Source organism: Typopeltis vanoorti, chromosome 5, assembly GCF_054136105.1.
Source record: "Typopeltis vanoorti isolate ZY-2024b chromosome 5, IOZ_Tvanoo_1.0, whole genome shotgun sequence".
Classification (NCBI taxonomy): Eukaryota; Metazoa; Arthropoda; class Arachnida; order Uropygi; family Thelyphonidae; genus Typopeltis; species Typopeltis vanoorti.
Window position 1 is genome coordinate 164040423 of NC_143553.1, and position 21689 is coordinate 164062111.

At 35.2% G+C, this 21689-nt stretch overlaps 1 protein-coding gene across 1 annotated transcript in view; it reads right to left on the minus strand.

The window, feature by feature from the left end:
* LOC150107021 (neurogenic locus notch homolog protein 1-like) overlaps positions 1-21689 on the minus strand; it is a 104624-nt gene that overhangs the window by 13594 nt on the left and 69341 nt on the right. The window contains exons 3-4 of the mRNA XM_090392895.1: positions 17728-17892; positions 6166-6404 (exon numbers count right to left, since the gene is read on the minus strand). Of these exons, the coding sequence (XP_090249021.1) occupies positions 6166-6404; positions 17728-17892 (404 nt within the window). The remainder of the gene's footprint in view (positions 1-6165; positions 6405-17727; positions 17893-21689) is intronic.

Genomic DNA, 21689 nt, shown 5'->3' on the forward strand with positions numbered 1-21689 from the left:
TTATACAGTTGCACAACCACTTCCTTATCCTTGCATGTTAGAGTACTTCTTATCATAGCAGAATACGATGTGCAGCTTTTCCAAACTAGCAATATGCCCTCTAAACTTCAGTCCACTGTCAACCATCCAAATCTCTAATCTCATCCACTTCCTGCATTACGGCACCATCAATATACTACATAGCCTTATATTTCTACACTCCAAAATGCAACACCTTGCACTTATTGATATTAAAACTACAATCCCACTCTTTTGTCCAAGTCTATTTAAGTCTTCCTGAAGGGATTCAGCATCAGCAGTGCTACTTATAATTCTTCCCAAATTTGCATCATCAGCAAATAACTGAATATCCTAGTCAGTCCACATGATATATCATTTACAAATAGTATGGGGTCCGCGCGGTTAGCCTAGTGGCTATGCGCTTCGCAACCATATGCCTGGGGAAGGAGTGTCCTAGGTTCGATTCCCGTTGGTGACATGAGGAGCTGAAGGATCTTCCTCAGCCATAGCCAAGTTAGCCAGTCTTGGGCATAGACAGCAGGGTTTTTTCCCCAGTTTATTCTGGGGTTTTTCATCCCGCAAAGCAGGCAAACTGGCCTTGAGAACTCAACACTACAGGCCATAGGATACACCAGGGCATAAGACTGACCACCTTATCTTGTAAACAGAGTGAGGTCCGATGATCAATGGACCCTCAACACCACAAGGTAAAAGAGGGTATAAGGAAGATGAGATGAGATGGGCCCAAGAACAGAACCCTGAGGGACGCGACTGGTCACCCCTCTTTTTTGAGACACTGCTCCATCATACACAACCTGCTGGTATTGTTCAGAGAGCCAATCTCTGATCTATCTAAACCATAGGTTCCCAAAGTGGGTGGTATTTCCCCCAGTGGGCACTGAAGCCTTCTAGGGGGGGCTATAGTGGGATCAGAAGCATTTGAGGGCGTTCAGGCAGTCTAGGAGTCGGTGGCTCTTTATAGAAGAAATTAATAATATATATTTAAAAATTAATTATTTTTGTGATTTTGCGATTAGATAATCATTTAAAATGTAAATATTGCATTTTAATTCATCTTATGCCCGTCTTACATGATCAATTTTTTTTTATCAATTTCTATTTCAATTATTTAATCATTTGAAAATTTATCATGTCAGATAGAAATAGATGTCAATTTTCTATGTCAATGAGAAAATAGAGCATGTATATATGTGTGTATAATAGGTTATGTTTACAGTAGCAAATATATTCATTATATTTCATTTCAAAATATATATAAAATATATAAAACCACTTTTCTAATTGATTTGTACAAAAATAAACCCAATTTTATATAATTTATATAATTGGGGGGTCACAAAATTTATGTCTTGCAAAGTGGGCGGTGGCCTGAAAAAAGTTTGTGAACCTATGATCTAAACCAATATACTGTCTAATCTCATCCTCTGCAGCTTGTACATCAACTTATCATGTGGTAATCTATCAAATGCTTTTGCAAAGTCTAAGAATATCACTGTATATGATTCTCCCTTATCTAACAGACTCGTTACCTTATCATAAAATGCAAGTAAATTACTGGAACAGGACTTACCCTTTACAATTCCATGCTGACCTTCATAAAGGATGCCATGTCCATCAATCCAATTCTGTATTCTATTCCTTATCAATCTCTCCAACACCTTGACCACAACTGCAGTTATACAGACTAGCCTATAGTTGGAGACTTCTGTCTTAGAACCATGCTTGTGGAGTGGTACTATTTTGCCCTCTTTCCATTCCTTAGGAACTCTACCCACTGCAAGACTTTCACCAAATACCAGGTGAAGGGCATAACCAACTGTGGTGTACATTCCTAGAGCATACATGGTGATATGTCATCCATTCCCACAGCTTCATTCACATCTAACCCAATCAACATCTGATACACCTCTGTTTCTTTCACTTCCGATTCTCCTAATACTTGCCTCTCTTCTATATATCATATTGGATAATTTATACCAGTATGATATACAATAATAAATTTAGTTTAATCCTTTATTCAAGTGTAAGCAAACAAAGTTTGCACCTGAAGTATCTTCAGGACTGAGGCAACTCGTGGTAAAGGTGGACTAAGGTCTCATCACTTGTCTTAGTATCTCCCATAATGCAAAGCACATCTCCTTGCAGACATGTATAATGCTATGCATTAAGGGAAGGGCCACTACCCAGACCGGTTTAGACCTTTACTGAATGTTCAAGTACAGGCAAACTCCAAAAACTCAGCATTGTTCTCCTCAGTAACAGGTTCACCCCCACCACTGAACAGAGCCGCTCATTTGCTCATATGTCATCTGAGGCATAACAGCAATAGTCGTGCCACAGTTAACTTCATGGGCTACAGCATTGTCATTAATCACCAAGCTTCCAACTGGTTTCGACCTTTATTGAGGTCTGTTCAGTGGGAGCCAGACCCAGAAGTGGTGATACTAAGGTGGAAGTAATGGAGAAGTCATATTTACCTATATGAGTTGTCAAAAGATGTCACACCTTATTAAATTATTATTATTAAAGGATTAAACTAAATATATAATTTATAGTCTAAGCAAGTGAAAAAAAACTTTCAACATCTTTCTCTAATCCAGAGTAATTTAATAATAAGGTGAGACACCTTTTGGTAACTCGAATAGGTAAATATGACTTCTCCATTACTTCCACCTTAGTATCACCACCTCTGGGTCTGGCTCCCACTGATGAGACCTCAATAAAGGTCTCATCAGTTTTGGGTAGTGGCCTTTCCCTTAATGCATAGCATATATGCCCGCAAGATGTGCTTTGCATTATGGGAGATACTAAGACAAAGAGTGATGAGAGCTTGGTCCACCTTTACCACGAGTTGCCTTAGTCCTGAAGATACTTCAGGTGCAAACTTTGTTTGCTTACACTTGGTATAAAGGATTAAACTAAATTTATTATAGTCTAAGTGGAAAAAACTTCCAACAGTATGATATACACGCTGATAAAGTGCTCATTCAATAATTCCACTATATCCTTTGCAGCTGTTAGTCTGCTGCCATGGCTATTCACCAATGTTAGTCTGCCATAATTATTCTTCCTCTTGCTTGCCATGTAGTGGAAAAATTCCCTCGAGTTGACTTTGGCCTGACCAGCAAATCTCCTCTTATAGTGCACCTTTTCTTTCTTTACCTCATCACCTTTCTAGCCTGTACCTTATATTCTTCATGGATCTGATCACCACCAACTGTCTTCTACCTCCTCCATAACATTTTCTTTTCCAGCATAGCTTGCTTGATTTTGCTGTTCATCCATTTCATTCTCACTCTATTTACTCGCTTAACCCTCAGTATGCAGTCATACATTGCTTTTGTCAGATATGCCTTATGAGTTTCCATGCATTTTCAACGTCTTTTCTGCTCAGATGATCTACCCAATGTACTGATGCTAACTGACTACAGAGCTTCCTATAATCACCTGCTTTATACTTCCTCATGATCACTCTCACCAACTGGCAGCAGTGTCAACAACTCTTTAACAACATCTTGTAAAGTTATCACCAAATCTAAAACATTAAAGCCTCTACTTGCTTCAATCACAAGCTGCTTAAGATACTTATCTCTCAGAAATTCCACAAACTTGCTCTCCCTGTTCCCATACACTGTCTCCTCCTTCCAGTTTATATTCCTGTAATTAAAGTCTCCCATCAGGATCATCTTCTTTTAACATGCCCAACTAATTTGCCTAAACATTTCACAATCAGTATTCTCTGCATCCCCTGGCCTATAACAGCATCCTATCAGATATACTAACCTGTTTATTTCAACTTCGCACCACGAAGATTCAAAATCTGTGCATGCACCATCAACTTCTACACTTTGTGCACACAATTCCTCTGCAGTCATTAACAGCACTCTCCCTCCTCTTTTCACATCTGCCACAAACTCAGCTCTCTTGTTTCGAAAACTCCTTGCATTTGTGTATAAACATAAATAATGCGTGTGTGTTTGAGGCCATCCTACTAGCACTAACATTCTCTATTCTAGCTGCTATACTACACCTATCTCTTCAGTTTGACCACTCATTTCTCTGATCCTGATTTCCACACCTGTCTCATCCTCACCTTGTGTTGCTGCAGCCACATCTTCAACCTCATATCCATTTTCCTCCTGCTGTACAATCTATTGATTTGTGCTATCCTGTTCCACAGGTAGACTCTGATCATTTGCTACATTAACTTCTTGACTCTGTGCCTTCTCAGAAAACAATAGCATGAGCAGAAGAAAAGCAGAAGGTGATAGCAAACGCCAGTTTAATGAACTGTGGGAAAATTAGTTCTTATTTAAGCACTCTCTCAGATAATAGAAGACACGATCTTAACAGACACTATAGAAAACGTCAAGCTGAATTAGAAGAAAAACTGAAGTTAGTTCCTGGGTCTGAGTTGTGGAAAGAATAGGTGATTAAGAAAAAGGAAGAAATAAAAAAGAGACAAAATATAATGGGTAACTGACTGTAAAAAAAATTATTTCAAAAAGTAAAGCTTATTATTAAATAATTTATTTAAATTATTTTATGGTTTTAAACATTATGAACATTCAAAAACAGTTCTACAAGTTTAAAAATATTATATATATATTTTTTCATAGAGTGTTTTCGTCTCTCTCTTGTAATATATTGTGTCCAATGAAATATGAGATCGCTTCCTGCCATAAAACAGTCGATCAGCTGGCAATCACACACACACACAACCCAAACATCCTCATTACGAAAGCTTTGCTGATGATCAGTTAAATTTTATGAATAAATCTACTATACGTAAATAAAAAGGAAAGATATTGTATTAAAAAAAACAAAAACACACACATACAAATACACCGAATAATTGCAGGTTTCTGTATCAGCAAATTAAGGGAGCGGGCAAGAACTTGACATACGCGTTCAAAATGAAAAATATTATTTTTAAATTTACAGAACTATATTAAGCCTTCATGAAAACAGAAATCTTATCTTAAACTTAAAGAACTGTTATTAAAAATATATAAGTTCGAAAACACAGAAACGTTCACTCATATTGAATCAGAAGTTCAAACATTATGACGAGAGTCAGCTGTAAACTGACTGAGTAACTGGTGACACATGTCAGCATTTGCCGGTGCCTGTTGCTTCAAGATCAAACAAGTATAATAAGTGCGCACTCTAGAATTCAGTGGTAGGTTAATTGTGTGTTTATATATATATATATATATATATATATATATCGTATACAACATTTTTTAAAATTTTTCTCTGGGGTTCAGTGCGCCACTTCTAATCATGCAATGTGCCACTTTTAGCGCATGTGCCATAGGTTGGCCACCCCTGGTTTAAGTAATAGATCATTGGTCACGACTGCAAAGTACTGATATCTATTTAAGTGTGTGTGTTAGAGTGTATGCCAGTGAATCTAGGAATATTTCTCTGAACTTGAATAAAATTCCTGTTATAGGATACTGGCTAGCGCAGCATAAATATAAATTTGCCAGTATCTGAAAAGGAAATATCCCTAGGTGTAATCTAGTTAGAATACACACAAGAAAAGATAACAGAGGTTAATGAAGTATATAAAATAAGAAATTATTGGTGAGAGAAACAACAATACAACTATAAATAACACTATCCTTTGATTCTTTCTTTATAACATTAACTTCCTTCTCCTTATCATCAGCCAATCTCTCCTTTAGCTGTTTAATATCCTCTTCTAGAAAAGCAAAATGAAGCATCTCTTCTAGATGCTTCATTTTGCTTTTCATTTACTCCTGCTGAAGTTCTTCTACTACGGTCCCGACATTTCCCGAAAGGAAATGAGGGAGACCAAGATATAAGTGAATTGATATAGTGAAGAAGTGCTTTAAAAGATAGAAATATAAGATCTGACAATGTTGGAGTCTTGACAGGTAACAGATTGATTTGGAGGAAAATTATAGATAGGAAGTTAGTAATGATGTTAATTTTTCATGTAGTACTATCACATCCTGTACACCCTTTGACAGTACATGTCAGGAATTTGATGATGACAAATTTTCACATCTGTTTGCATAATTTGTTTGCAAGTTTTTAATATTTTAATTCATAAAATTTTACATTAAAACTAACCCAAGACTTCAATGGAAGATATCTGAATGAATACTTTACCAGTGCTCCATGAGATAACAAAATAGTCACAATTGCAGAAGAAAGGTATGGTGCACTAGATACATAACAAAGGGCAGTATTAGATTGTCTGTCTGCAATATTTACATCTGCTCCTCTCATAATGACATGCTGAACCACTGATTGGTGTCCTGTTAAACATGCAATTATAAGGGGTGTTTGACCAGAAACATCTTGAAGATTAACGTCACAACCAGCTCCAATAAGAGTCTCCACAATATCTGTAAGTGAAAAGAACAATACGATGTCAGAAATCTTATAGTCAATATCAACAAAATTAATACTGGCAAATACCATTCTTGCTAATATATCTCAAATCACTCGTTGGATAACTAGCATCACAGGGTAGTCATCCCATCTTGATTTTTAATAAGAAATATTGGCTATCAGATATTTCCTGCACACAGTTTGGCTCTCTCAAATGTTTCTATAGGGTATTGCTATTATTTATTGTTTTTATGTTTGATTTATTTCATACTGTATTAACAAAAGCAGTTTTATCTTATGCTGTACAGGTCAGTGGGGCAGTTTGATTATTTGCTTCAAACACTTCTAGTGGAGATAAATATAAACCAGCCTTTTATTATCAAAACTTATCTTCTGTGTCTCTTATTTTACCAAGCAAACTACATTAATTATCAATAAAAATTGAGAAAGGATTTTAAACCTTAGTGGAACTAAACCTGTGGAAGTATGTGCAGAAGAAAATAGTAAAGATCATTGTAAGATGGAGATGAAATGAGTCAGTGAAAGAGGAGGATCAATTAACCTTCCTACCAGTCACAACATGTTTTCATGTCTACCAAAACATGGATGTGAAATGCAAGCCATCAAGTATTTCCACTATGAAGTGTGATAATCCTTCACACTCAGGAAACTACTTAACTGGGTTAACTCTTGTTCATAGTTGCATTTCAGAGTCATTACTACTAAAAGTAAGGAAAAAACACATAGTTGCTTAACATTATATTTTTTTTATATTTCTAGTCCTTTTATCATACAATTATGATCTGTTAATGGCAGGAAAAAAAAAAACTTTCGATGATTTTCTCATCATAGGGAAAATAATAAATTTAATTTAATCCAAGTGTAAGCAAACAAAGTCTGCACCTGAAGTATTTTCAGGACTGAAGCAACTTCTGGTAAAAGTGGACCAAGCTCTCATCACTCCTTGTCTTAGTATCTCCCATAATGCAAAACACATCCCCTTGCAGATATGTATAATGCTATGCTTGGTCTTGGCCCACTTTTACCACGAGTTGCCTCAGTCCTGAAGATACTTCAGGTGCAAACTTTGTTTGCTTACACTTGGATAAAGGATTAAACTAAATTTATTATAGTCTAACCAAGTGGAAAAAACTTCCAACATCTTTCTCCAAATCCAGAGTAATTTAATAATAAGGTGGTACACTTTTTGGCAACTCGTATAGGTAAATATGACTTCTCCATTGCTTCTGCCTTAGTATCACCACTTCTGGGTCTGGCTCCCACTGACGAGACCTCAATAAAGGTCGAAACTGGTCTGGGTAGTGGCCCTTTCATTAATGCATAGCATTATACATGTATGCAATGAGATGTGTTTTGCATTATGGGAGCTACTAAGACAAGGGGTAATGAGAGCTTGGTCCACTTTTACCACGAGTTGCCTCAGTCCTGAAGATACTTCAGGCACAAACTTTGTTTGCTTATACTTGGATAAAGGATTAAAGTAAATTTATTATAGTCTAACCAAGTGGGGAAAAAAACTTCCAATATCATAGGTAAAAAATGATCATCATTAGTTAAGAGAAATTGGACAGAAATTCAGTTCCTTCACTACTGAGTATGCTATTTTGCTCTGCTCAATTTATATTGCTATAGTTAAAATCTCCCATCAATTGCTCCGTTTGCATTTGCCAAAGAAATCTGTCTAAACATTTCTTTCTCATTGTCCTTTGTGTTTAAAGGCCTATAGCAATATTCCACTAACATTATGTCCTTCCCACCTCCACTTCATGTATACTCTCTCTAAACAACCATCGGTGCTCATTTCCTTCCAAATTCTTTACCCTGAGAGGGCACAGCCCTTCACTTACCATAAGCAACATGTCACTACCTCATTTCCCATGTACTGTACATAAATTTGGTATTATCTGATTGGTAAAAGCAATGTGAAAATCAATGCTGTTTATTAATTTTTTTTTCCTAATTATGCTTAACTGACAGAGCATTTTCTATTCTTGAAGAATTGAAAAGTAGTCCAGGTTTTAAAGTTTTTTTTTTTTTTTAATTAATCTTTGTCTATTGCTCATTCATAGTCCCAATTAGAAACGATAATCACTTCACTAAATGAATGCTAAGTTTTTGCATTTATACTGGTGTGCTTTATAGAAAAATAAATCTTTACACAAGAATTTATAGCATTATCTGCAGTACTTCAAGTTGCAGTTTTCCCTTTCCCATGACTTACTCATAATCGAAACAGTTACAAAACAAATATGTTTCATAAGTTTCATTCGGCTAAGCCCTCTGCATAACATGCAACTAAAATAATTAATGTAATCTTACTATTTCTAATGTTCAGCTGCTGGCAGGAAAATAGCAGATATTGGTTTATCTGCCAGGACTTGTACAAGGCGAGTAGAAGAAATGCAAAATCATTCGAGTGTTATGCTCTGGCAATGGATGAGAGTATTGACATAACAGACATTGTGCAGTTAATGATAATTATTAGGGACATCGATAGTGACTTTAATGTTCATGAAGAATTGGCCAGTTTGTGTAGCTTAAAAGGTACTACCAACCAGCAATGATTTGTTCATAAAAGTAAAAGAAACTATTAATTCTTTAGAATTGGACTGGAAAAAATTAAGTGTGACAACCGATGGTGGAAGTGAACCAATGATGAATGATCCAATGGGGTTCCATTGCATCATTCATCAGGAAGCACTTTGTTGCAAAATTTTACCATAAATGAAAGATGTTATGGGCATCGTGATTTCTTCTTCATTAGTATTCTGCGATTGAGCAGGTTCCTCTTTTAGTAGCAGAAACTTTCCTTCCACTCTCTTCTGTTCTGAGCCTTCTCTTTCAAGGTTGTGTACATGTCTCCATTGAGCATGACATCTAGCACTGTTTTCCTTACTCTTCCTCTGGGTCTTTTTCCATCTATTTTTCCTTTGATGGCATCTCTGATGATTCCATTCCCTCTCAGAATATGTCCGATCCAGTTTCCCTTGATTCTTTTTATCCTCCTTAACAGACTTCTTTCTTCTTCTACTCTTTTTAAGACCTCTTCGTTAGTTATTTTATCTGTCCATTTGATTTTTTCCATCCTTCTCCAAATCCACATCTCGAAGCTTTCCAAAATCTTAATTTCTTCTTTCTTCAATGTCCAAGTTTCAGATGCACAGAGGGCAACGCTCTACATCCACATTTACAGTTGATATCACATTGTGATATCAACCGTAAATTACATTCAACGCAACAGTCTGAAACACTGCCAATTTCAAGAATTCTTGATAGAAATAGAATCTGAGTATAAGGGCATTATCTATTACTCAGCTGTTAGATGGTTAAGTAGAGGTGCTGTGCTAATAAGATTTTTTAATTTACGTGAAGAAATAGATATTTTCTTGACGGAACACGAAAATGCTGTCCCACAATTATCGGATAAAAAAAAAAGATTATGTCTCTTGCATTTATGGTAGATATTACAACGCATCTTAATGAACTTAATTTGAACCTGAAGGGCCAAGGTAAATTACTAGCAGAACTGTTTTCTGACATAAAAGCTTTTGAAGGCAAATTATGTCTGTTGAAGAAACATATTATTATTATTTGACACCTCCAGAGAGTCCAAGGACTCATTGAGGGAGGGCACCTGCTCTACAGCTCCGTCTCCACCATTCAATCACCAACTGACCACAACTACACCAATGGCATTTACCGCCAACCACCACTGGTATTTCTACAGACAATCACAAACATCCATGTCCACAGCAGGATTCGAACCCGCAGTCTTTTGGCTGGAGAGCGGATACGTTATCCACTCGGCCAACCAGGCCAGCTATGATGGAAGAAAATCTACATCATTATATATGTTGCAAATCTGCATTTGAATGGCAAACACAAAAGGAAACTTTTGTTGGTATTACTGCAGATTTACAAATGGAATTTTCAACAAGATTTGTGGATTTTCATAAAAATAGCATTGAAATGCGATTATTTTTAATCCTTTTAATGTCGAAATTGATGATGTACCAAACCAACTATAGAAGGAAGTTTTGGAATTACAACACAATGAAATGTTAAAGAATGCATTTTTGTTGCAAAGAAGATGATAGTCTCATTTGGAAGCACGTACATTTGTGAACAAGCATTTTCTGCCATGAGTTTTAGAAAAAATAAATTTTCTTCTCGACTGACTAATGAACATTTGCATGCTTCGATTCGAATTTGCACCTCAGGTTATAAAGTGGATATAGATAATTTGGCTAAGAGAAAATCACAAAAGTCACATTAAGCAGGGAGACACACACATATTATGATACATAAACTATATTACTTTGTTTTTACATGATAATTTTTCATTGAGTTTCATATCTCTTAGTTTAAATATTTCTGCATTTTTTAAGATTGATATAATTGATAACATAAGTTTTTTTCACTCACTATTTTCTCTTAATTAAACACTTGCGGCTCGATTAATAAAAATAAAAGTTGAATGTGGCCCGCAAGTCTGAAAAGGTTGCCGACCCCTGTTCTAAATGGATGGCCACTGATCTACCTGTCTGTCCGAAGTAAGCCAACTTGTAGTAACAGGATACTTTATATACTCCAGGCACTGAGAGAGAGGAGGGAGCTGATCTCTGGTACAATAGATAAGGGTAGCAAATTTCTGGTGGAGCTTAAAAGATGTATAGAGGTACTTTTTTTTTAAAGACCTGGCTATTTTTTCTGATTTTTTCATGCCATGAATGTAGGGGATGTATTTCTGAAATCCTTCTGAAGTGATGGCCAAGGAATGAGGAGGAACTGATTTTTTTAATTCTGTAATTGTGAATATGGTCGAGTTCAGTTGAAAGAAAGGTTCCACCAGAACAAAGATTACAGGCGCTATTGGTTAGAGTTTTAATAATGTCATATTGTTGAGACAGGTGGGTGGAAAAGTTTGCAAATGTATCTGCCTGTGTGAGAGGGTTTTCTATACACAGTGAAGGCATGTAACTAAGGTGTCTAAGGAAGGATAAACTATTGTTCTTTTCTTTTTCCATCATAAATTGAATTCTTGGATGTAGACTATTGAGATGACTGAGGAAGGAGTCTAATGTGTCTGGGCCATGAGGTCAAAATAGAGAACACATCATCAACATATCTTGGCAAGTTAGGTTTGATAGGGGCTTGGTCTGTGGTCGTTTTTCAAAATTTTCCATGTAAAAAAATTTACAAACGATTACTTGTTTGTAAATTTTGTTCTTCCACAAAAAATAACCCAAATTAATGGCAAATGAAAAGAGATGCAAGATATCAGAAGGTAAAATGTTTTTAAGATCCTGTTTTAAGGGAATATTGGTAAACAGTGAGGTGATATCAAAGCTTACCAATATATTTGTATTATTTAAAGTTAGATTTTCAATCAAGGTTTTAAGATGGATAATTTATACACTGCCAAATCAAAAAATTAGAATAATCAAAGAAAATGTGTTGAATGATTTGCAATTCTACTTTATTGTATAGAAAATATTTATTACCAAATAATGAATTAGTATCATCTAAATCTACGTACTTTGTAGATTATATAACCATGTAAACACATAAAAATGTAATATAAATTATAAGAAAACTTTATTTGAAAATATTAACAAAATTTGAATAATTTTTAACATGGTTCAAAATATTAGAATAATGCAAAAAAAATGCACAAAAATTACACAAAGGAAAATATAATTAGTACTTTGTGGAATCCCCCCCTTAGCTTTTATGACCATTCATAAATGGTTGGGCATATTATTTACTAGTGGTTCACAGTCTTTTTATTTATTTATTTATTATTATTATTTTATTTTTTTATCAAAACATGCCCATATTGTATGCAGGCTACTCCTGGAAGCCATTTTCTTCATAATTCCCCACAAATTCTCAATGGGGTTTAAATCTGTTAAGTTTGGTGGCCAAGGAATTACATTGATTTGCCTTTCTTTGAGCCATCTAGTAGTGGTCTTGGAAGTGTGACAAGTTGAATCTTGTCTGAAAAAGGAAATCACCATCACATAAATCTTCTAATGCCAGTAACATAAAGTGCTCAAGCATTTCTTGGTACACTTTGGAATTGGCTCTTTCGTACACATTACACAGCCTACCTGGACTGTCTGAGGTCATAAGTCCATACCATGACAGAAGTTGCAAATTTTACCAAATGTTTCATGCATTCTTTATCAAATGCTTCTTGCTTAAGACGCCAAACACATATCCCTTGATGGTCGTGAGACACACAAAACATACTTTCATCACTAAAAATTACCTTTTTCCAGTCCTCTTGACCAAACAAGTCTTTGTTTACACCATCGCACTCTAGCAGCCTTTTGCTTGGAAGTCATAAGCACCTTCGTCTTAGACACAAGTGATTTTAATCGTAAGTTGTAAAGTCGTCTCAATGTCGTAGATTTAGACACATTCACACCTAGTTCTTCCCATCTACTGTGAAAATACCTTACACTTTGGAAGTGGGTTTGCTTCATGATATTCTTCAATCTCCTCTCATATCTTGATGAAGTTATTACCTTTCGACCACTATTGCAGAAATTAGTTTGAAAACTCCAGTTATTAGAATACCGTCTCAATACTCATGCTTGTTTGAGAACGTTTCGGCTCCTTAGCTATAAACTGTTGAGTTTGGTGTGGTTTGTGGAGAGACAACATACGAAACTTCTTAACTTCCGATATGTCACTCAGTCGACCCATGTTTAGCAAATGATCAACTGAAATACATGAGCAAACGATTACACGAGTCAGTCTCACAGCTACGGGGTGCTTAAGGGTCAAAGCTGTATAACTGAGAGGAGACCTCCACATAGCCTTTAAAGGAATGCTGGGAACCGACAAGGGCTTCTGACCTAATGTCCAATCCTCACCTTCTCGTAGTGCACCCTGTTGGTTTTCTACCAGGATACTGAATGAATGAGGATGGGCTGGTAATTGTGAATTTAGCCAACAAAATTGTATTCTTATTGGCTTAAACCAATATACAAAATGATGGTACAACATGACAAAATTTCATGCTGGCTCCCTGGTGAAAACAATGGGGGAAGTCCCCCATTGTTTTCACCAGGGAACCAGGGAGAACAACGAAAAGTCAGCTACTGGAACAAATATGAAAGAACACCCCAACTCAACATCACCATAGTTAAAGATCAGTACTATCAACATAGAAAGCCTGAATGGCAAAGAAATGGAGCTAGCTGAGGAATTAGATAAGTACCAGATCGATATAACAGGGGTGATGGAAACAAAAAAGACAAAAACTGGTGAGATCTTTCTGAGCAATAAATACAAAATGTTACATTCAGACAATAATAATCAAGGAAAAAAAGGAGTAGCCATAGTATTCAACAGAAAATATGGGGTTAATCTTCTTGAATGGCAGGCAATCTCAAGTAGAGTGATGTAGGCAAATATCAGAATGGAGAATTGGACAATGAGACTTATTTGTGCCTATCGTCCCACAGAAGATTCTACCAAGGTAGAAGTGGAAGAATTTTTTGATGCTTTAGAAAAAGCAACTGACACAAAGAAAAAGGAAAAGTTGGTACTTGTCATCATCATCAAATTCCTGACTTGTACCCTCAAGGGGTGTACATGATAGTAGTACATGAAAAATTTACATCATTACTAACTTCCTATCTACAATTTTCCTCCAAATCAGTCTGTTACTTGTCAAGACTCCAACATTATCAGATCTTATATTTCTATCGTCTAAGGCACTTTGTACCGTATCAATCCACCTACATCTTGGTCGTCCTCTGGGTTGTTTTCCTGCCAACCTGGCAGAGAACACTTGTTTTGCTAATCTTTCCTCGTCCATTCTGTTTAAGTGACCATACCACCTGAGATTAGTTTTGCTAACACATTCCTGGATGCCGACAATGTAAAGTTCTTTCCTAATATCCTCGTTTTTAATATGATATTGCCATTGATGCCATACGTTTACGCCTCTAATCTTTCTCGGGACTCTCATATCTGCGGTCTCTAGTCTTTTACTTCTGACCCAGTTCTCAGATCCATAAGTTAAAACTGGTTTGAACACTGTCTTGTATAAAACTAATTTAGTGTTCAGACTAATTTCTCTCTTATTCCATATAAATTTATTCAATTGACTTATTGATATAATGCCCATTGACACCATATAATTGTAGTGTATTGAATAGCTTCTCTTAAATCTTAAATACAGATCTTAGATCTTAAATACAGATCTTTGGTATATTCCCATGCTTTCTCAACTAATTGTCGTAAAGTGAAGATCTGATCCTGACAGCCTCTATTTGGCCCGAATCCTGCTCGTTCTTCACCAAGCTTTTCTTCCACAATTCTTCTCAACCGTTTCTCAAGAATACTTGCATAGATCTTGTCAGGAACGCTCAGTAGGGAAATACCTCTGTAATTCTCAGATTCAGTTTTATTTCCATTTTTATATGGGTACTATTAGAGCTCAACTACAATCATCTGGAATTCGTCCCTCTGTCCAGGCTTTCTGAACTATGCAGTGCAGCCGCTGCAAGACTTTTATACCACCATACTTCAGCATTTCTGGTCGAATATCATCTACTGCTGCTGCCTTTCCACATTTCAAGCCTTTGATGGCTTTTTCTACTTCAAGTAGGGAAATGTATTCCTGACTGTATGCCTGGTCAGTGTTTTTTTACCACTGTGCTATCACTGCTTGTTTCATTTAGCAATTTTCGAAGTAATTACTCCATATTTCAAGGATATCTTTTTCTCCAGTTTTCATGTCACCTTTATCATCTCTAACTGCTTTTACAGCACTCTTTCCTCCATTTCTAAGCTTCTTCAACAACTTCCAGAATATCTTACCACCTTCTTGATATTTATTTTCTATGTTCTTGCCAAAGTCCTCCCATGACTTTTGTTTAGCTAGTTTTACACACTGTTTAGCTTTTTTATATTTGTCTCTGTACTCTCTAAGAGCACAAGCTAACTTATTTGCCAGGAACTTTTGATATGCTTTCTTCTTTTCCTTCACTGCCTCTTTAACTTCCTGCATCCACCATGGAGTTCTGATTTTTCTATCCCTGCAGACATCCTCACCACATGCCTCTCTGGCTGAATCAATCAATGTTTTCTTCAAGGTTTGGTTCCTGTTCTCAAACTCTTTCATTTTTTCTTCAATAATCTTTATGTATTTTAGACTACAGTTCACATCTGAGAGCAGTCCATTTTTGTTCGCTTTAAAACTTTCTTACTTGTTATTCTTTTCAATATGAAATTTAATTTTATCCTGCTCAAAATTAAATAGTGATCGCTTCCAATTTCAAATCCTCTGTACACTCTGGTGTCCTGCACCAGGGAGAAAACATCACTATCAACAATAACATAGTCAATGAGACTTTTCTTATTCCTTGCGTCTTCTCTCCATGTGAATTTGTGCACATTTTTATGTTGGAACATGGTGTTAGTAATAACCAGTCCATCCTGAGCAGAAATCCAACAGGTATTTGCCATTATTATTAGCTTTGCTCTTTTCTCCAAATTTTCCGAAATATTTTTGTATGTTTGACAATCATTTCCTAGTATGCTATTTAGATCCCAAACAAGGACCAACTTTTCCTTTTTCGTTGTGTCAGTTGCTTTTTCTAAAGCATCAAAAAATTCTTGGTAGAACCTTGTGTGGGACCATAGACAAATAAGTCTCACTGTCCAATTCTCCATTCTGATATTTGCCCACATCACTCTACTTGAGACTGCCTGCCATTCAAGGAGATTAGCCTCATATTTTCTGTTGAATACTATGGCTACAACTTCTTTTCTTTGATTGTTATTGCCTGAATGTAACATTTTGTATTTATTGCTCAGAAAGATCTCACCAGTTTTTGTCTTTTTTGTTTCAGTCACCCCTGTTATATCGATCTGGTACTTATCTAATTCCTCAGCTAGCTCCATTTCTTTGCCATTCAGGCTTCCTATGTTGATAGGACCGATCTTTAACTCTGGTGATGTTGAGTTGGGGTGTGCTTTCAGATTTTTTTCCAGTAGCTGACTTTTCACTGTTCGCCCTGGTTCCCTGGGAAAACAACAGGGACCTTGTTTAACAGGTGCCCCCCAGCCAGCATGAAATTTCGTCATGTTGTACCATCATTTTGTTTGGTTTAAGCCAATAAGAATACAATGTGGTGAGGATTGGACATTAGGTCAGAAACCCTGGTCGGTTCTTCGCATTCCTTTAAAGGCTATGTGGAGGTCTCCTCTCAGTTCAAGTAACAAAAAAAAAAACATTTTTGGATGTAAAATACAAAACTAAGCATATGCTTCAGTTTTTTTCATGTTACCCATATCCAAGATAATACAAGTTATTTTTAATTTCAACCCCACACAAAAGGATGAAAAGCTGATAGTAACTAGGTGATAAAGTGTGGGAAAGTGGATAAGAAGAAAGAAAAAAAGAATGAAGGAATTGGTTGACATGTTTAGTAACCAAAGTGAATGTTGTTGGTTAAATGTCACTAGCAATTTTTAGCTAGCACAACTTTGTTTTTTTTTTTAAAGTTATATCAAAATTCATATATATACATATTTTAAAGAATAAATATTTAATGACTTAAACCGAGATAAAATATGAAGTTTTAATGAAAATGATACAACTAGTTTCAGCCTTTTACAGCCTTCTTCAGGTATCCACTAAAGGTAGAACACAGAAATAAAAACTGAAGTTACAAAAAACTGAGAATTACAGGAAAAAAAATGCAATACATAATTGACACAAAAACATTGTATTTTTCAAGTTGTTCTATCTAACGCGCTATTGTTTGTTGCATGCGAGCTTGCAAGTTCTCATGAACACCAGTATTGAACAACTGTAGCATGGCTATCAGGGATGTTGTAACTCAAATTGTTGTTCAAATGTTCAGGATTAAGGAGGATTTCCCTGAACTCCACGATTTTCCTTTCAAACTCATCACTGCAGCGAAAAATGTTTTCGGATTTATCCCAGCAAACTGTGCGACTCTGTAGATCATCATGCAGATGCATGTGATCTTTTATAGGAGATGTCTCTCTTATGCTCCTCTATACAAAGTTCAGCAGATTTGTTAGTCTGTCCAAAATTAGGAATATTACAATCACACCACAACTTGTAAATACCTTTAGTGGATATCTGAAGATGGCTGTAAAAGGCTGAAACTAGTTGTATCATTTTCATTATAACTTCATATTTTATCTCAGTTTAAGTCATTAAATATTTATTCTTTAAAATATACCATTACAATCAAGTAGAAGCTCAGGAATACATATATTTTTATACATGCACACACCTGTGTATATACTCCTACTTACCAACTGATGGCTGTGTAGCTGCTGCTGCAAAATGTAGAGCAGACCAACCATTTGCATCTGTAGATTTTACATTAGCACCATTCACCACAAAAGCTCTTACTGATGAAGCATGACCACACATTACTGCCAAGTGAAGGTAATTAAGACCACTTCTTAGCACTTGATCTAAACAAGCAAAAGTATGAATTAATTACAGATCTTTCCTTTCCAATGCTGAAAATGTTTGACAACATTTGTAGTCTACAGAATATTTCTGAACAAATAACTCATTCCACTGTCAAAAACTAAAAAACTATTTTGAAAAAGGTAAGAATGTGTAACAATCAGCTGACTGTCTAAGGCATTCAAATAAAAATGCACCTGTACCACATTTTATAGTTCATCCATAAAGTTTTCCCATCCCATCTTCCATCTTTCATGTTAGGCTCAATGGCCTGTCATTGTCAAGCAACTTGGCTTCTTTGAAATCTGATATTGCTTATGACAGGGCAATCAATTATATCTACATTATCTGCATGCCTGTAAATTATGTGTTCTTCTGGCTGGTTTGCCTATTTTGTGAGATGAAAAACCTGTCATCTCCTTATGAGATTGACTAACTCACCTTCAGCTAAAATGCTCTGACAAAGTTATTCACATCCTAGTTGATATTTGAAACCAGGTCTTTTTATCCAAAGGGCATCATTGATACCAAACAAACTACAGAGGTTCTTTCGTAAAGTTTTTTAATATTATAATTAATCTTTCATTAGGAAACTTGAGTTCATCTAAGCTAGTGAGATGGCTTCACAAAATACCCAAATTTATATTAACACAGTATTTGGATGTATGTATAACTACTACAAAATGTTCAATGCATGTTTTAAATTTTTAATGAGAAAACTGTGGAGGATGATTCCCAGAGGGGAATCATCCTCCACAACTAGTCTGAGACTGATTAACTCAATACTAAAAGAAACTAATGTAGCTAAATATGAGTACCATACAATTCACTACCCACATATACATTAGTTTGTGTATATTCATTCATAACATAAATTTATTTTTTACTTGTCTTTCATTCTTTCACATCCTTTTATTATTTTTTAACAAATATTTATATATAAACAAAGAACAAAACCCACACAGCTAACAATGATAAATTAGCCATTATACAAACATTAATTAATCTATCCTCCAGCAGTAATAACTAATTCTTTCTTAAAGTTACACAAATCCACTGCTGAAAACTATTTCACACAAAAAATATTATGTCCTCTGATAGAGCTTGGTTCTGCCAAATGCCTACTATGCATTTTACATAGGATCTGAACTAATAAACTTCAATTACTAACCCACAAATTCACATAAGCAAAGAATAACCAGGTAGTTTTAACTCATACACGTTTTTTATTTATGCTAGATGTATTTCGTCAATATGTTTCACTGTCTATATGGATAACAGCATTTTCAGGAGGCTGCCTAACGTAAGTAAAAAACCAACAAAAAATAAAAAATAAATAAATAAATCTGCTAATATCTATAAATTGAAAAGACTGAAATGGTAGTTTAATCATGAGTATCATTAGGCTTGCTATATGTAGTCTCTACACTGTCGTGTAAACTCTGTATTGTGATTGCTGGAATAGGACGGCATGTTAATTAATAACTTCGAAATGTCATGAAGGATCATTCCTTGGTTTCTATTTACCTTTTGAGTGAAGGGCAACTCAAACAATTTGCTGAAGTAATTTTCTTCTCAGTAGGGCATGAAGGATGCTTGCCAATTTACTGTGATGTTCTCTGAGCACGTGAGCTACGAATCCACTTTTTTCTTCTCTTTTGTTTTCAACATTGCCTATAGGTTCTTCGTTGTGATTTTCAAAACTTCTAGTTTTACCTAAGTACGTCTTTCCACAGCAAAACAGAATCTTGTATGCATCTGGATGTTTATAAAATGGAACTTTGTCTTTGCGGAAAGCTTCGTAAGGTGTTGACGGTTTGAAGTCTGTTCTGATGTTTACAGCCTTTCTTATTTAGGCTATTTTCCTTGATACATTGCCAATATATGATATGGATATTGTGCCTTTGCAGTTAATTTCTGGTTTATCACAGGATGGTTCATCAGAAAATAAAAGTTTCTTTAGTACCTTTTTTGAGTAGCCATTTAGAACTGATTAAATAGGAAATTTAATTCTTTCATTCTTTCACATTTCATTCTAAAAATTCATGAAATCGTCTGATTTCATGAATTTTTACTATGTTTAAAGTTTTATTTTTCAAGGTTTTCATTATCCCTAAATTTTGTCGAGGGTAATGAAATGAGCTTGCTTGTAGGCAGGGATGCAGAAATACTAGTCACAAAAAAATTTTACTCATCCAAGTCACCCACTTTTCATGATGCACTCAGTCACATAATCTGGTCTTTAACTTGTATTTGCAAGTTAATTGCATTTTAAGGCAATATCATTAATTTAATTACAGTAAGCTAATTCAGAGCTATGAAAATAAGGGCAATATGTATTACAATTGCGCAACTACTTAAGGGATAGAGGTGTTGAAGATGTATAAATTGTGTATAATTACTGGTTTATGTTGTTAAAAACATTACACTGTGAGAAAAATACAATTTTTTTTAAAAATAATATTGTCTATTACATATGTTATGCTTACGGTATACACTTGTAAGGTTAATATTGAACTAAATTAATGCTGATTTGATTATAAAATTGATTTATTGGAAATGATAACTATAATTTAATTTAAATGTATTCTAAATATAAAAACTTACTTGTTTTCTTGTACACTTCAAGTGTGCAATATTTAATATTTTCAAGTAAAGTGCTGCAATAACTGTAACACGTAATTCTTCCTGACTGAAACAAAAACCGAAAGTGTGATGGATAGTGGAGTGAAAAGTACACAATAATACTGGTGTGAGAGAAAGGGATCTTTCTCTTTGGAGCAGATATTTATGAAGTCTTTCACAGAGAAAGAAAACATTTAAAGTTATAAATTATTTAAAGACAATAACAACAGAACAACTGTCGAGAGAAGAAGATACAGAAGGTTGTCTTTAATAATAACTGTTTGCTTTTTTTTTGTAGTCTTTCATGTTAGAAAGAAAAATAAAGTTCTTAACCTTAAAAGAAATAAAAGGATAGAAGAAAGTGAAGATGATTTGAATATGTTATGACTTAGAGAGAAAACCTGCAATTAAAATGGCAAGTGTTTTTGTGATATATATATATATATATATATTTTTTAAAGGGAACATGGTAGTATCCGAATTAAGGATTTTGGATGCAGAAGTTGATTTTCCAACTCTTTACCAAATGCCTGGGATCAAACTTGACAGTGAATGAGAAGACATTTTAAAAAGAACCCCCAAAGTGTAAATAATGTGAAGAAAATAATATGCATTTAGAAAAAAAGGTGGAAAATTCACTTGCCACTTATCTCAGATAACTCGCCTGTGGCAAGTGGATTTCTTTCCTATAGACTATAAGCAAGCTTGTTCCAACACCCTCAAAAAAAATACCTAATTTTTGTTGAGGGAGAGTTCTGTTTGTTGTTGAGTTCACAACAATGAAGAAATGCAATTTTGTAATTATCTGCAATAATTTCAGAAACATCTAAAATTAATTGGCCATCACATTCTCCATATCTGATTTCAATATGCTGGAGTTGTGGGCATGTGAAAATGACTGTTAGTTCAATATTAGTAAATACAAAGTCATGCACTTCGGTGCGATTAGATATCAAATGTCATATTATATTGGTAGGATTATGCTAATAGAAACTGGTCAGGCTAGGGGTCTTGGATCTTGACATTCAACAATAAGAAAGTCTTTTTGCCTCTTTACAAGGCCTTGATAAGACCTCACTTGTATTATTGCATGCAGATTGCATGCTGGTCTCCTGGTTTCCATGGCGATTCTGATACAGGGGAGAAAGTGCAAAAGACAGTATTAAAAATGATA